Below are 13,667 nucleotides of genomic sequence, written 5' to 3'. Positions count from 1 at the left end.
ATTTCTAATTAGCTCATTATATTTGAATAAAATGTTCTGTATATATGTAACCTTGTGTATTAGATGCATTTAACATAATATTGCTAATTATATGTCCTATTAATCTACTTAATATTCATATAATTTCCAATAAAATTACCTTGTTTTATATATCGTGTGTGTACGTGTATGCGTATGCGTATGCGTGTGCGTGCGTGCGTGTGTGTGACAGACAGACAGACAGATAGTTTATTAAAGTCTCACCTCATTACAACAAAATAAAAATACAACATATACATACAATCAATAAAAGTAATAAAGTTGTAATGAGCCACTCTATATTGAGTTACGAGAGACTATTGAATAAAAACATCTAAAGAAGACAAAAAACAACAACAAATATACAGCTAAAATAATTGCAGCACCGATAAAACAATAAGATATATACACGAATCATTTCATAGTGTATAAAAGGGATTTTCTATGTTTAAGAATAAAATAGCAGGTTTTGGCAGATAAAATACATATATCGGGACAGGACAAGATAAAACACACTTTTTGGATGTCGGTGCAGTGATCAAAATTTAAAAGTAATGTCCTACAGTAAGCGAGTACTTCTAATCTAATATTTACATATAACGGACATTCAAGTAAAACGTGGCACTCGTCTTCAATGTGGTTGGGACAATTAAAACACGTTCTTTCTTCCAGTGGTGTATTATTGTATCGACCGGTTTCAACTTTCAGGGGGGCAACTCCGCATCTAAACTTAGCGAGAGCACTTCTGTGGTATCGAGGCAAGTAACTGGTTACATAGGGCTCTACTTTAAAAATATCTTTAAAACAAGAATACATTCTTAATTTATCCCCCCCGACACCTGTTCTGCCGTGTGGTTGTATAAACGCCCGTTTCCATTCTGTTAAGACTTCTTCGTTGACTCTGTCCTTCACCTTGTTGACTACATACCTTTTACCATATTTGCATTGTAAGTTAAGGAAGTGATTTAGCCCAAGTTTAATGAATTTATTGTTGACTTTAAAGACCAGTTATTTTTCCTGCGTGTTGACCACCGGTGAGACCACAACCAGATGTGAGACGTGATTCGGTGTTGATTCAAATTTCTCAATCTCATATAATGCCTTGATACAGTGCCCTACTGCCGAACTATTGGAGGAATCCAGCCCATGTCCCCGCCTGCAGCGTTATTTGGGGCGTATTTTCGTAATCCGAGAAAGAAACGTATGGCTCTGTTATGTGTAGCATCAATACAAGAAAATTGTGAGGTTCCCCAGATAGCTGCTCCATAGTCAATAATGGACCATACCATAGTATCGTAGAGCTTGGTGTATGTACGATATTGCATTCTATCGAGAAATTTGTATTTAGAGATTAACAGACCGAGTGCGCTACTGGCGGAACAGGCTACAGATCTGGCCATGCGGCCGTAGTTTAAATGCTCAGTTAAGAGAAGTCCCAAATAATTATAGCATTCAACAATCTCCACATATAAAGTTACAGTTTGTCTTTACAACTGATGGATTTCGGAAGTGTATCACTTTAGACTTTTCAACATATTCAAACAGTCAAGCATGATATTGAGGTCATCCTCTGATTCTGCTAAAAGAATGATGTCGTCAGCGTAAGCCAATATATCAACAGTAGAATCATCAACCATTATTCCTACTTCGAGCTCAGTTATTGCAACGATCAGGGGCCGTATGCATGACGACCGTATAACTATTTTAACCGCGTTTAATTTCTAACCAGCGTATAAAAACTGAAATTTCCTATGCATGAAGCACGGTTAGGACTAACCGGAGGTCTTAAACGCGGATAAAGTTACACACAATTTTTTGTGCGTTTAAGTATCTTAACCGCGTATAAGTCAGAAAACAACATGGCTGCTGTCATTCTTCAGCGTTATCGAGAACGCCGATTACTGAGGAGAAACAGAATATTTAGGGACCGAATTCATCCGTTTGATGTTTTTGACGATGATGTCATATTTGCCAAGTTTACATTTAGAAGACAGGAAATTCTAGCAATCACAGATGACATCAGCGTCGATATTCTATTATCTAAACGGATGGGTTCATTGACCCCTCTTCTGCAAGTGCTAATTACACTTAGATACTTTGCCAGTGGCAGTTTCCAAGACGTTTGTGGGGAGCTTATAGGAGTTGACCAATCAACCGTAAGCCGAACTGTGACAAGAGTTCGATTACCCAATGGAAAAAAACAAGATGCCATAAAAACTAAATTTTATGACATGAGTGGATTTCCAAATGTGGTTGGATGCATCGATGGGACTCAAGTTCAAATACAAGCTCCTACGCAGAATGAACATGAATTTGTTAACAGGAAAGTCTACCATTCCATCAATGTTCAGGTAAGATGATTTATGTATTATAAATATATATTTCATGAATATGTATGTATGTATATAGGTATGTAGGTATGTGTGTAGGTCGGTAGGTATGTGCATGTGTATATAGGTATGTATGTATGTATGTATGTAGGTAGGTATTTAACGATTAGCTTTCGGTGAGGTGCATGGGTGGGTATATGTTGATAAGTATATGGTAATGTGCTGGCTGGATTATAAAGTGTTTATGTTGATTTATGATTGAAATATCTTTTGTATGCATTTGTAAATTATTTCAAATGCATAAACAGTTAATATTTGTTTTAAAGCTGATGTGTGACGCAGACCTCATATTCATCAACTGTATTGCGAAATGGCCTGGAAGTGTACATGATTCAAGAAATTTACGAGAGTCATCTTTATTCGAAGATTTTGAGAACAAAAGGCAGCCTATGAGAGGAATCATCTTAGGAGACAGTGGCTATATGTTGCGTGACTGGTTGTTAACTCCGATTTCTAATCCCACTACACGTCAAGAGAGAAACTACAACTTCAGTCATAGTTCAACACGTACAGCTATCGAACGGGCCATAGGAGTTTTGAAGAGGAGATGGCACTGTCTTCGCAGACTTCGTTTGACTCCTGCCAAGGCATGTAAAGTTATTGCAGTATGTGTTATGCTAAGTAACCATGCCAGAAGGCTCAACTTAGATGTCCCAGACACAGACAGTGACAGTGACGATGAACCTGACTATGAACAAGCTTCAGATGCCCACATGGAGGAAGTCCTACCTGTAAACAACCCAATGATAGAACGTGCCAGGCTTGCTTCTGGAAAAACTGCCAGAGAGAGATTAATCAACAATTATTTTCACTGAAAGTCCATCGTGTTAAATAAACATTACATTATTAATTGAATATTACTTTGCTTCCTTGTGCTTAATAAAGTGACCACGAAACAACATAAATATTTGCTTTCTTTATTACGTATTACAATTACAAAATAAACGTAAACAATAACTTTGCCTAAGTAAAACGTAAAAACCATATTTGTTCATAGCATGTTGTTCATTAATAATGTAGGTGTAATAAGTTCATTCAGGGTATTCATACAAATATCCCTATTATTAAATGAATTTATTGCAGTTTTCATTACAAAATTTAATTATGTAACTCGTCTTCCTTTTCAATTTTTTCAAGTTTTTTAATTCCTAACAAAATCTTTTTGTTTTTGTTATTGAAAAAAATGGTCATGGCCTTGTTTTTTTCTATCTCACTTTTGAGATATTCCTCAAATAGATCATTCTCATGATCATCTAGCCCTTTCTCCACCAAGGACTTTCTTTTTATTTTTCTATTTTGGGCCTTTGATTTCGTTATTAATATTTTGTCAAGTGATGGTGAAGCTGATTGTTTTGCTTCAAATGTTTTACTTTCATTTACAATAGCAACTGCTATATTATCATCGTCCTGACATAGTGTTGTGTCTACATTTAAAAGCGGTGTTAAAGTGAGAGATGAAGTTGGTGGGCCAGAGATAGTTTGGACGGATGTCAAATCCTCAGGGTATTCCTTTGAGCAATGTGGCGTGGGTTCCGAGGAAACCACACACGTATTTTCAGTGTTATTCTTGCACTCGACTGCTTGGGTTTGTGGGTTTTCATAAGTGTCTGTTCCTTGCACTGAAAAGAAATAAATTATACCTAATATTATTTATTTTTGTAATAATCATTATTACGTATTGATTGAATAAAATTCATTGCCATAAAATTTAAAAGAAATTATAAAATGAAATGGTGTTTTGTTAAAAATAAAATATTAATGTGAGTTTGGTTTTACTTTTTAAATGTGTTAGAAAATAGTTGTTTTTGTTTTCTTGCACAATACAAGAAAATAATGTAAATTAAACTAGGGTTACCTTCTATTCCAGTGTAGAGGTTTGAATTTTCTCCAATTATGGTCACGATGATGTCCTCGTATGGCACTGGTTTATCTGGTGGTCCACCTCCCGTTTTCGTCTGTCTTTTCTGCTTGTTTAGGACGGCCCCTTTCAACGATCTCCATTTTTCTTTCGCCTCTTGTGGTGTACGTTCTGCCACGCCGCATGCACTGATTTTTGCAGTTATTCTTTTCCAAATATCCCCCTTTAACCTGTTTGTGACAGTTTGGTTGTTGGCCATAAACAATGTTTTATGATCAACACTTATTTCTTCTAATAGCACTCTTATTTCAGTGTCTGTAAAATTCGCTTTCCTATGTCTCTTGGCTTGATTTTCCATTATTGAACAGCATACAAGCACTGAATGGTACTACTAGTAAGGGACGACAGTTACATTTAAGCCCATCCCTCATCCCCTCATTGCACGTGCATGAATACCGCATGAGTGTTCCGAGAGTATTGAGACAATGAAAGAAAAAGCTATGTATCGTAAGGTATTGTTTGTACATTTGTATAAATAGAAAACCCTACATTTTGTTACAATATAGGCCTAGTAATGAATTAATTTTAAACTTATGTAAGCTATTATTTAATTAAAAAAACAATACACGTTTATACATCATTAATTTTATCCAAACATTTGTAAAAATGTGGGTTAGACTAAACTGTTTAATATGGAGTGAGCGGTATGAGTGGGTACAATGTAACTACTTAATGGTGGAAAAGGTACGTACTGACTATGAATAGCATGATTATAATATGTAAAATCATATAATACCTAACCTGTTTAGCTGTGTAGAGTACCCCCTTAAAATGGCCAAACCATCGTATCACCCCACCCCACCCCGTTCCACCCCACCCCGAGTTACACATGGTTCTGAATAAATATTTGATATAATTTAGAAGGCCACCAATTATTTCACCTTTTTTTTAATCGAGAGGCAACACATAAAACCCTTACAGATGACATCGACATAATCATCGAACTCCGACATTTCCAATTTTCCAATTTTATACGCGGTTAGCTATCGGCGACCATAGTCATGACTTGTGCGTGTGCGTGTGTGTGTGTGTGTGTTTTACGTACAACTAGACTTAAACCAAACTCAGTTGCCTCGTTTCGCGCCACTGACGAAATAGTGAAGCAGGCTACTAGCGACGCTTAGATAGCCTGAACCATAACTTATTAAGCTAGTAAACATGATACCGTGTCTAGAGGAAAGAAATCCCCGGAAATAAAAACAAAATTCGCGGAACTGAGTGTTTTTTCCAAGTATTGTTAGCAGTTTGGCGGGAAGTGCGTGAGTAAGTTATATCTTTTATATCTTTCAATTTGGAATTATGAAAACATTTCTAATTATGTTATTATATTTTAAATAATATGTTTTATATACATAGAGGCTTAAAAATGCTAATTATTGGCCCTAGGCTATTTTTGTCTATTTATATCTATATCACAGACAATACAAATACCTTGTTTTATGTATCGTGTATGTGTGTACTTTCCGGTGCATTTTCGTGTGTTTGTTCTGTATGTATGCACGTGGGAAGCCCCAGAATTAAAACAGTTTGTTTTGTCTAACGACACCACTGTTTCACATTAATTAATCATAGGCTACTGGATGTCAAATAATTGATACTATATAATTATAATATATGTAATTTGTTTTATTTAACGACGCAGACATAGATGAATCGGGGAATCGTAACACTAGCCATGCAATCCTTTTGTCACCACACTTGTCATGTTGTTTGTTAAGCGGCTATCGCTAATGATATTTCAAGCACAGCTAGTGGTACTGCAACTGATAGATGAACCGTGATACCAATCAAACAAATAGTGCACAGACGGGCCTCAGCATAAAGCGTTTCTTTGAAAAGGGCTACATTTCTGGAAAGTGGACAGTGCTGCGTTTTTATTGTTGAAATATTCAAATTGTTTAGTAATATATTCATGTAAATACAGATAAGAATTTGCCATTTATCTATTTAATTTCAGTGCATTTACATGTATTACACAATTTGTATCTAATTCAACTTTCTAACTGATGTTACGGAAATGTCCGATGTTGACCGAATGGTTCGGTCGAACTACCCGATGGGTCGAACATTTTCTCGAGCACCGACGGGGTTCGAGCCCACGGGATTCAACTGTATATATATATATACACATATATATATATATATATATATATATATATATATATATATATATATATATATATCCTATAACTTACCCATGATATCCATGTCATAAACCCATGTGTTAAGGCCAAACATTACATTTACATAATGTACATATTTGTTTGTTTACTTTGCATGCACGTCTTTCTTTACGTTTATGACGTCATTGTAATTCTTTTACGTCATTCTTTAGGCAACGTTAATTTCTGTCTTTCCAAAAGACGTTTGTTAATTCCAAAAGAATGTGGTACGCCGATAAATACGGTATGTATTACTATTTATAACTTATTTAAAATGTTTAAATAAAATATTGCTTAGTCTTATATTAAGGCGAAATAAGCCTATACACGTATATGTATATGTATTAAATGATATATGTATTAAATGGGTTATGTATATAAATGTACATGTATATAAATGGTAGGCGCATTGTATTACTTATATTATACTTATATATATATATGTATTATACACGTGCTAAGGGTAGATTATTGTTTCATTTGATAGTTGCGACATGCGTGCGCTGGATGTTTGTAATGTCAAAGAAGTTATGTTGGCTCCTAACAAATACTATGTTTGTATAAATCAATAATAGGCTATTTATAGTATATTTTGTATATTTTGTATATTTCAGTCAATCTGTTGCTGTCGGCAAATAAAGTTTTCCGAATTAAAGCTCAGCATTGATGTTCAAAAGACATCCCACATCATTGACGTATTTCGGCTTGCTTGGTTTTGGAGAAATCTGATTTGACTGCTTCGAATATGGAAGAAACCGAAATAGATACCTCTGAACTGGAAGGTAGAAGATTGGCTGCTCCTGTAATAGAAGAAACTGATTCGATGGTTTCAGGAGGCAGGATCAAGACACTTTCCAGAAAAGGACTGCTATATACAAGGGGAAATATGGATAAACAATTGTCGAATCTATTCCGGAACTTGAAGCACAAGTCAGAAAATATCGAGAAACTAAAGGCCGGCAACACAGCTCCTAGAAACGTTCAGCTTGAATATGCTAAATGGTTGGAAATGTATGAAGAATTTATTAAGGTGAACGAGGAATATTGTACACTTCTATCAGCAGATGAGAAAGAAGTATATCTGGTTAATAGCTGGGAGTAGAAAGATACTTACTTGAAGAGTTTTAAGGTATCTTATGAGGGTTGGTATTCGCATGCGCATTCACAAGAAAAACAGAGAAGTTTGGGTAGTGTTGGATCACGAATAAGTTGTAGCAGTACAGTATCGTCAGCACGACTGAAGGGTGAACAAGAAAAGGCAGAACTTGAGGCTATGAAAGTTTCTTTGAAGAAGAAACAAGAACTAGAATTAAAAAAACTGATGTTAAGACAAGAAGAAGAAGAACTGAATTTGAACACTAAAATGCCTATAGTTGAAGCCAAGAATGAAGTGTTAAATAGATTTGTGTGTCAAAATGATTACTTGAGTTCTAGACAGCCAGTCAAGTATTAGTCCGTCAGTACTAAACTTAAATGCCACCCCTTTTGTCCCTGCTAGTAAGAATAATGATGTCACAAATGTTATGTCTAATGTACATGCAGCCACTACTTCTCAATGTAATGAAATTGTAGGTTGTGGTTCAGGGCTTCAATTACACACTGACACCACTTCTCACAGTAATGAAATTATGAGAGGCAGTACTGGGGTGAACATAGGTACTACATTTCAGAATAGTTTAGTGACTAAGGGCGATGCAAGACCGCATGTTCGTCCTGCATTTCAAAGTACTGAAATAACAAATTGCAACGCAGGTTTATGCTTAGAATCTACATCGCAAAAAGATTCTGGTACAGGGTGTCAAATAGGAAATATTGCAGGTCAGAATGTCGATACTAGAAATGGGATCGGGTTTCAGAATATTGAAATGAATGATCAGAATAGGTCTGTAAATGTCAGAAATGTAGGTCATGATCCATGTCAAAGCTTGTTAATGCATGTGTGTCCTGTTAATAGTGAGTCTCTTTCAGGTGATAATGCTGACTATTTCCACAGCAATAGGGCTGACATCCCAGCTGATAATAATATTTTGTCTGTAGTCCGCCATTTGAAGAAACCAACTGCAGAAATTAAAAAATTTGGAGGAGATCCAATGGAATACCGAAAATTCATTCGTCAGTTTAACATTAAAGTGGTAATGAACTCTGATAGTGATGATGAACGAATTAGTTTCTTGGAGCAATTTACTGTTAGTGAAGCTAATCGTATTATCTCTGGATTTAGCTATCTTCCAGCGGAACAGGGATACCCTGCAGCTCTCAAGGAGTTGGAAACGCGATATGGAGATGCACAGCTCATGGCTAGTGCATTTATCAAACGAGCATTGGGTTGGCCGACTGTACGTGCGGACAACGCCAAGGCTCTTGATGACTTTTCCATTCTGTTGGTAGAGTGTGAAAATACTGTGAAGAGTATCCAGGCAGTTAAAGTACTCGAGTACCCAGACAATATAAAACGACTAGTGAGTAAGTTACCATTTTATCTACATGATAAATGGAGGAATATAGTTCAACACACTGCCAGAAAAGGAGACACTGTAGAGTTTCATCAGTTGGTGGAGCTTGTAAGAGATGAAGCACGAAAGGCAAATGATCCAATTTATGGAAAGGATGCTTTGATCTTGGAGCACAAAGCACGTGATGGAAAACGACAACCTTCTAAGCAATCTGGAACAAATCGTACAAGGGCTAGCTTTCTAACTGATATGTCAGATTTTGTTCAGATTGAATATTCATCCGCAGATGGTCCAGCTCAGAAAGAACGAGGTGTTAGGAAAGCACTGCAGAAATCAAAAGAGCAGTTTTCCAAAAAACACTGCACATATTGTGATCGTACCACCCACACAACAGATAACTGTAAGGACTTATTGGCTATGCCCATTTTGGACAGAAATGAATTTGTGAAATCCAAAAGGCTTTGCTTTGGTTGTCTAAAGCCTGGACATTATAAAAACAAATGCTACAACAAATTAGTGTGTGCGACCTGTAAGTCTCATCATCCTACAATGCTGCATGACGATAGCAGAGTCGGCAAGTTGAAAGGTTTGTTAAAAACAGAAAACGAGAATAGTAACAGTAAAATTTCTGTCCAAGGTGTATGTGGTCATACGAGGGCCGGAAAGGGTGAATGTACCATGGCCATTATTCCAGTTAGAGTGAAGCTGAAAAATGGTTTACGCGATGTCAAAACATACCCTTTCTTTGATCCGGGTAGTAGCGTCAGCTTTTGTTGTGAAAGTCTAGTTTGAGAGCTTGGTGGGATGGGTCATCGCATGTCTATCACGCTGGATACAATGGGAAATCCATTTTCGATGGAAACATATGCTGTTGATGGCCTGCAAGTCTGCGACCTGGAATTGGAAAATGAAATTGACCTGCCAAGGGTATATACTAAAGACAAAATTCCCGTTTCTAAGGGACTCGCTCCTACCAATAAGTACATATCTTGCTGGAAATATTTAGACGATATAAATCTTCCAGACATTACAGCCGAGGTTGGCCTGTTAATTGGAAACAATGTACCTGATGCCTATACCCCATTTGAAGTCAAGTCCGGACCAGAGGGCAGCCCTCATGCTGTCAAGACGAGACTTGGATGGATTGTGTGGAATATGATAAGAGAAGGAGATAAACAAGTTGAACAGGTCGATTCTGTCTTCACAGTAAACCGTGCCGAGATTGTAGCAGTGCAAGAGATGGAACAGCTTAAGCAGTTAGATAAACTGGTGAGAGATTCAATCAATCGAGACTTTCCAGAAAGGCTTATTGATGATAAAAAGGAACACTCCCAGGAAGATAAGAAGTTTTTGGACTTGGTGAATGGTTCTATCACCCATAGTAATGGTCACTACTGCATTGGTTTGCCATTTAAAGAGAATGGCGCCAAATTGCCAGATAACAAATTACAAGCTTAGCAGCGTCTTGCAAGCCTAAAACGCAAATTACAAAAGAATTCAACATTTTGTGAAGATTATGTTGAATTTATGTCCAAGGTTGTCAAATGTGGTTATGCTGAACAAGTTCCAAAGGAAGAACTTGAAAGATTAGATGGCCGTGTATGGTACATCCCACACCATGGTGTCTATCATTCCCATAAGCCTTGGAAAATTAGGGTTGTGTTCGACTGTGCTGCAACCTATAAGGGGACATCTTTGAATAGCGTTTTACTTCAGGGACCTGATTTAACAAACAGTCTACTAGGTGTTTTCTTTCGTTTCCGACAGGAAGAGGTCGCCATTATGGGAAATATTGAAGCTATGTTCTACCAAGTCCATTTACCCAAGGACGACAGTGATTACTTCTTCAAGATCTGTGCCGGCGCAATGTTCCCTGGGATGAAGAAATCAAAGGAAATGATTTAAAGATTTGGCAACAATGGACAAATGAATTAGGTGATCTGGAGAAACTGAATTTACAACGATGCTACAAACCACGATCATTTGGCAATGTTGTATCCTGTCAAATTCACAATTTCGCCGATGCCAGTGATCTAGGTTATGAAATAGTTACTTACTTACGTCTCACTGATGAAACAGGACGCATCTTTGTCTCATTCGTGAATGGGAAATCTCGGGTTGCTCCTCTCAAGAAAATGACTATTCCTCGAATGGAGCTCACTGCTGCCACTGCTGCTGTGAGGCTCAACCAAATGTTGGTGAGAGAACTGGACTATGAAATTGATGAAACATATTTCTGGACAGACAGTATGACTGTACTAAGGTATGTGGCTAATGAGAACTCGCGCTTCCAAACATTTGTAGCAAATCGCATTGCTATTATCCGGGAAGCTTCTGATGTTAAACAGTGGAGGTACATCAACACAAAAATTAATCCAGCTGATTGTGCCTCTCGTGGTCTTCCTATGAAGAAGTTCCTGCAAAACAGTCTGTAGTTGAATGGACCAAGCTTCTTGTCCGAACCAAAATCTGAATGGCCGACCCCTGTGTCAGGTCTGGATATTTTACCTGATGATGATTTAGAGGTGAAAGGACTTTATACTAACATAATGCAGAAGTCTACAAATGCAATGGATAAACTACTGACACATTACTCTGAGTGGAACAAACTCAAAAGAGTTGTTGCCTGGTTGTTAATTGGAGTTAAAAAGTTACAAAAACACATCACTGCACGAAGACAGTTGAAGAACGAACTTAACCAGCAGGAACATAACCCTCTGAAATGTAACCAGATATTTGAAGAACAGTACACACGAATTAAACAAAAGAGGTTGATGGAAAGAAAGAAAGGTCTAACAACAGCCTATCTCAGCTTAGATGTTCTTCAAAGTGCTGAAAGGGCTTTGATACTCTACGTGCAGCGACAGCATTTCAAGGAAGAGATCAAGATCCTGGAAATACAAAAGGATGCTTCGCATATTTTGAAAATTTATTCTCCATTAAGGAAGCTGGATCCTTTCATTAGTGATGGTTTGATCCGTGTTGGAGGACGACTTCTTAGAGCTAACTTACCTTTCGATGCAAAACATCCAATTGTACTACCCAAGGACTCTGTTATTACAGAACTCGTATTACGGGATGTGCACCAGTCAGTTGGTCATATGGGGAAAAACTTCATGCTTGCTAGTCTACATCAGCAGTATTGTGTGCTCGGTGCATCAACTGATATAAAGCGTATAATTTCAAAGTGTTTTACTTGTCAAAGATATCAGGCACCCGCTGCAGAGCAACAAATGACCAGCCTTCCTGTAGACCGTTTAAATGCCGATGAACCCCCATTTTCCAGAGTTGGGATGGATTTCTTTGGACCATTTGAGGTAAAGCGAGGAAGAAGTACAGTAAAGAGATATGGTGTGTTGTTCACGTGTTTGGCTATTCGAGCAGTACATCTAGAGGTTGCTCATTCTCTTGATACAGACTCGTGCATCAATGCAATCAGAAGATTTGTGGCTAGACGTGGTATAGTTAAATCAATTCAGTCTGACAACGGGACCAATTTAGTGGGAGCAGAACGCGAAATGCGTGAAGAAATTAAAAAGTGGAATATGCAAAAAATAAATAGGGCCTTGCAACAAAGATCCATCTCATGGAGTTTCAATCCCCCTACAGCATTCCATTTTGGAGGTGTTTGGGAACGGCTTATTCGTGTTGTCAGAAAAATACTCTATTCGCTACTCCGAGAACAAAACGTATACCTTGATGACGAGTTTCTGCAAACTCTGTTTTGTGAAGTTGAAGCTGTGATCAATGGTCGCCCAATCACAGAAGGGCCCAGCAGTCCTAATGATCTAGATGTATTGACACCAAATCACTTGTTATTGCTTAGAGCAGGAGAACATATTCCACCTGGCTTATTTCATAACAGTGACAACTGTGCAAAAAGGAGATGGCGACAAGTACAATATTTGGCAGACATATTCTGGAAAAGGTGGATACGGGGATACTTACCTCTGCAGCAAAAGAGACAAAAATGGATGTACCCTAAGAGGAATTTGGCTGTGGGTGACATTGTACTGATTATAGATACAACCCCTAGAAATTCATGGGCACTTGGAAGAGTGCTTGAAGTCGTGAAGGACAAAAAGGGGCTTGTCAGAGTTGTGAAACTGAAAACAAAATCGTCTACACTGACTCGTCCAATTACAAAATTATGTCTCTTGGTAGAAAGCGACTAAGATAGTTTATTGCTAGTAAGCAGTTAAAAAAAACAAAAAAACAACCTTAAAAACAACAACAACAAACAAACAGTGAATCGTTTGGCCTTGTAATAGTGATAATAGTGTAATTGTGTCTCTTGACTATCCACAATTAGAGGGCCGGTATGTTAAGGCCAAACATTACATTTACATAATGTACATATTTGTTTGTTTACTTTGCATGCACGTCTTTGTTTACGTTTATGACGTCATGGTAATTCTGTTACGTCATTCTTTAGGCAACGTTAATTTCTGTCTTTCCAAAAGACGTTTGTTAATTCCAAAAGAATGTGGTACGCCGATAAATACGGTATGTATTACTATTTATAACTTAGTTTAAAATGTTTAAATACAATATTGAGGCGAAATAAGCCTATACACGTATATGTATATGTATTAAATGGTATATGTATTAAATGGGTTATGTATATAAATGTACATGTATATAAATGGTAGGCGCATTGTATTACTTATATTATACTTATTATATATATATATGTATTATACACGTGCTAAGGGTAGATTATTGT

At 37.2% G+C, this 13,667-nt stretch overlaps 4 protein-coding genes across 4 annotated transcripts; 3 read left to right on the top strand and 1 right to left on the bottom strand.

Moving 5' to 3' along the window:
• Nucleotides 1–1,877: 1,877 nt before the first annotated feature.
• Nucleotides 1,878–3,223, top strand: LOC121368459 (putative nuclease HARBI1). Its single transcript, XM_041493193.1, has 2 exons — nt 1,878–2,369; nt 2,675–3,223. Exons 1-2 carry the CDS (start codon nt 1,878–1,880, stop codon nt 3,221–3,223), a joined length of 1,041 nt encoding a protein of 346 aa, XP_041349127.1.
• LOC121369454 lies at nt 3,221–5,118 on the bottom strand. The gene is made up of 2 exons (XM_041494553.1): nt 4,264–5,118; nt 3,221–4,027 (listed from the first exon to the last, which is right to left on the bottom strand). Exons 1-2 carry the CDS (start codon nt 4,622–4,624, stop codon nt 3,507–3,509), a joined length of 882 nt encoding a protein of 293 aa, XP_041350487.1. The 5' UTR covers nt 4,625–5,118; the 3' UTR covers nt 3,221–3,506.
• Nucleotides 5,119–6,666: 1,548 nt separating this feature from the next.
• LOC121367484 lies at nt 6,667–9,861 on the top strand. Its single transcript, XM_041491679.1, has 2 exons — nt 6,667–6,732; nt 7,103–9,861. The coding sequence occupies exon 2, from the start codon at nt 8,012–8,014 to the stop codon at nt 9,731–9,733; it is 1,722 nt and encodes a 573-aa protein (XP_041347613.1). The 5' UTR covers nt 6,667–6,732; nt 7,103–8,011; the 3' UTR covers nt 9,734–9,861.
• A 1,629-nt stretch (nt 9,862–11,490) lies between these two features.
• Nucleotides 11,491–13,116, top strand: LOC121368458. Its single transcript, XM_041493192.1, has one exon. The coding sequence runs from the start codon at nt 11,491–11,493 to the stop codon at nt 13,114–13,116; it is 1,626 nt and encodes a 541-aa protein (XP_041349126.1).
• The last annotated feature ends 551 nt before the right edge of the window (nt 13,117–13,667 follow it).

This window comes from Gigantopelta aegis, chromosome 3 (assembly GCF_016097555.1).
Source record: "Gigantopelta aegis isolate Gae_Host chromosome 3, Gae_host_genome, whole genome shotgun sequence".
In the NCBI taxonomy this organism is placed as follows: Eukaryota; Metazoa; Mollusca; class Gastropoda; order Neomphalida; family Peltospiridae; genus Gigantopelta; species Gigantopelta aegis.
This window is presented reverse-complemented; position numbering and strand designations above follow the sequence as displayed.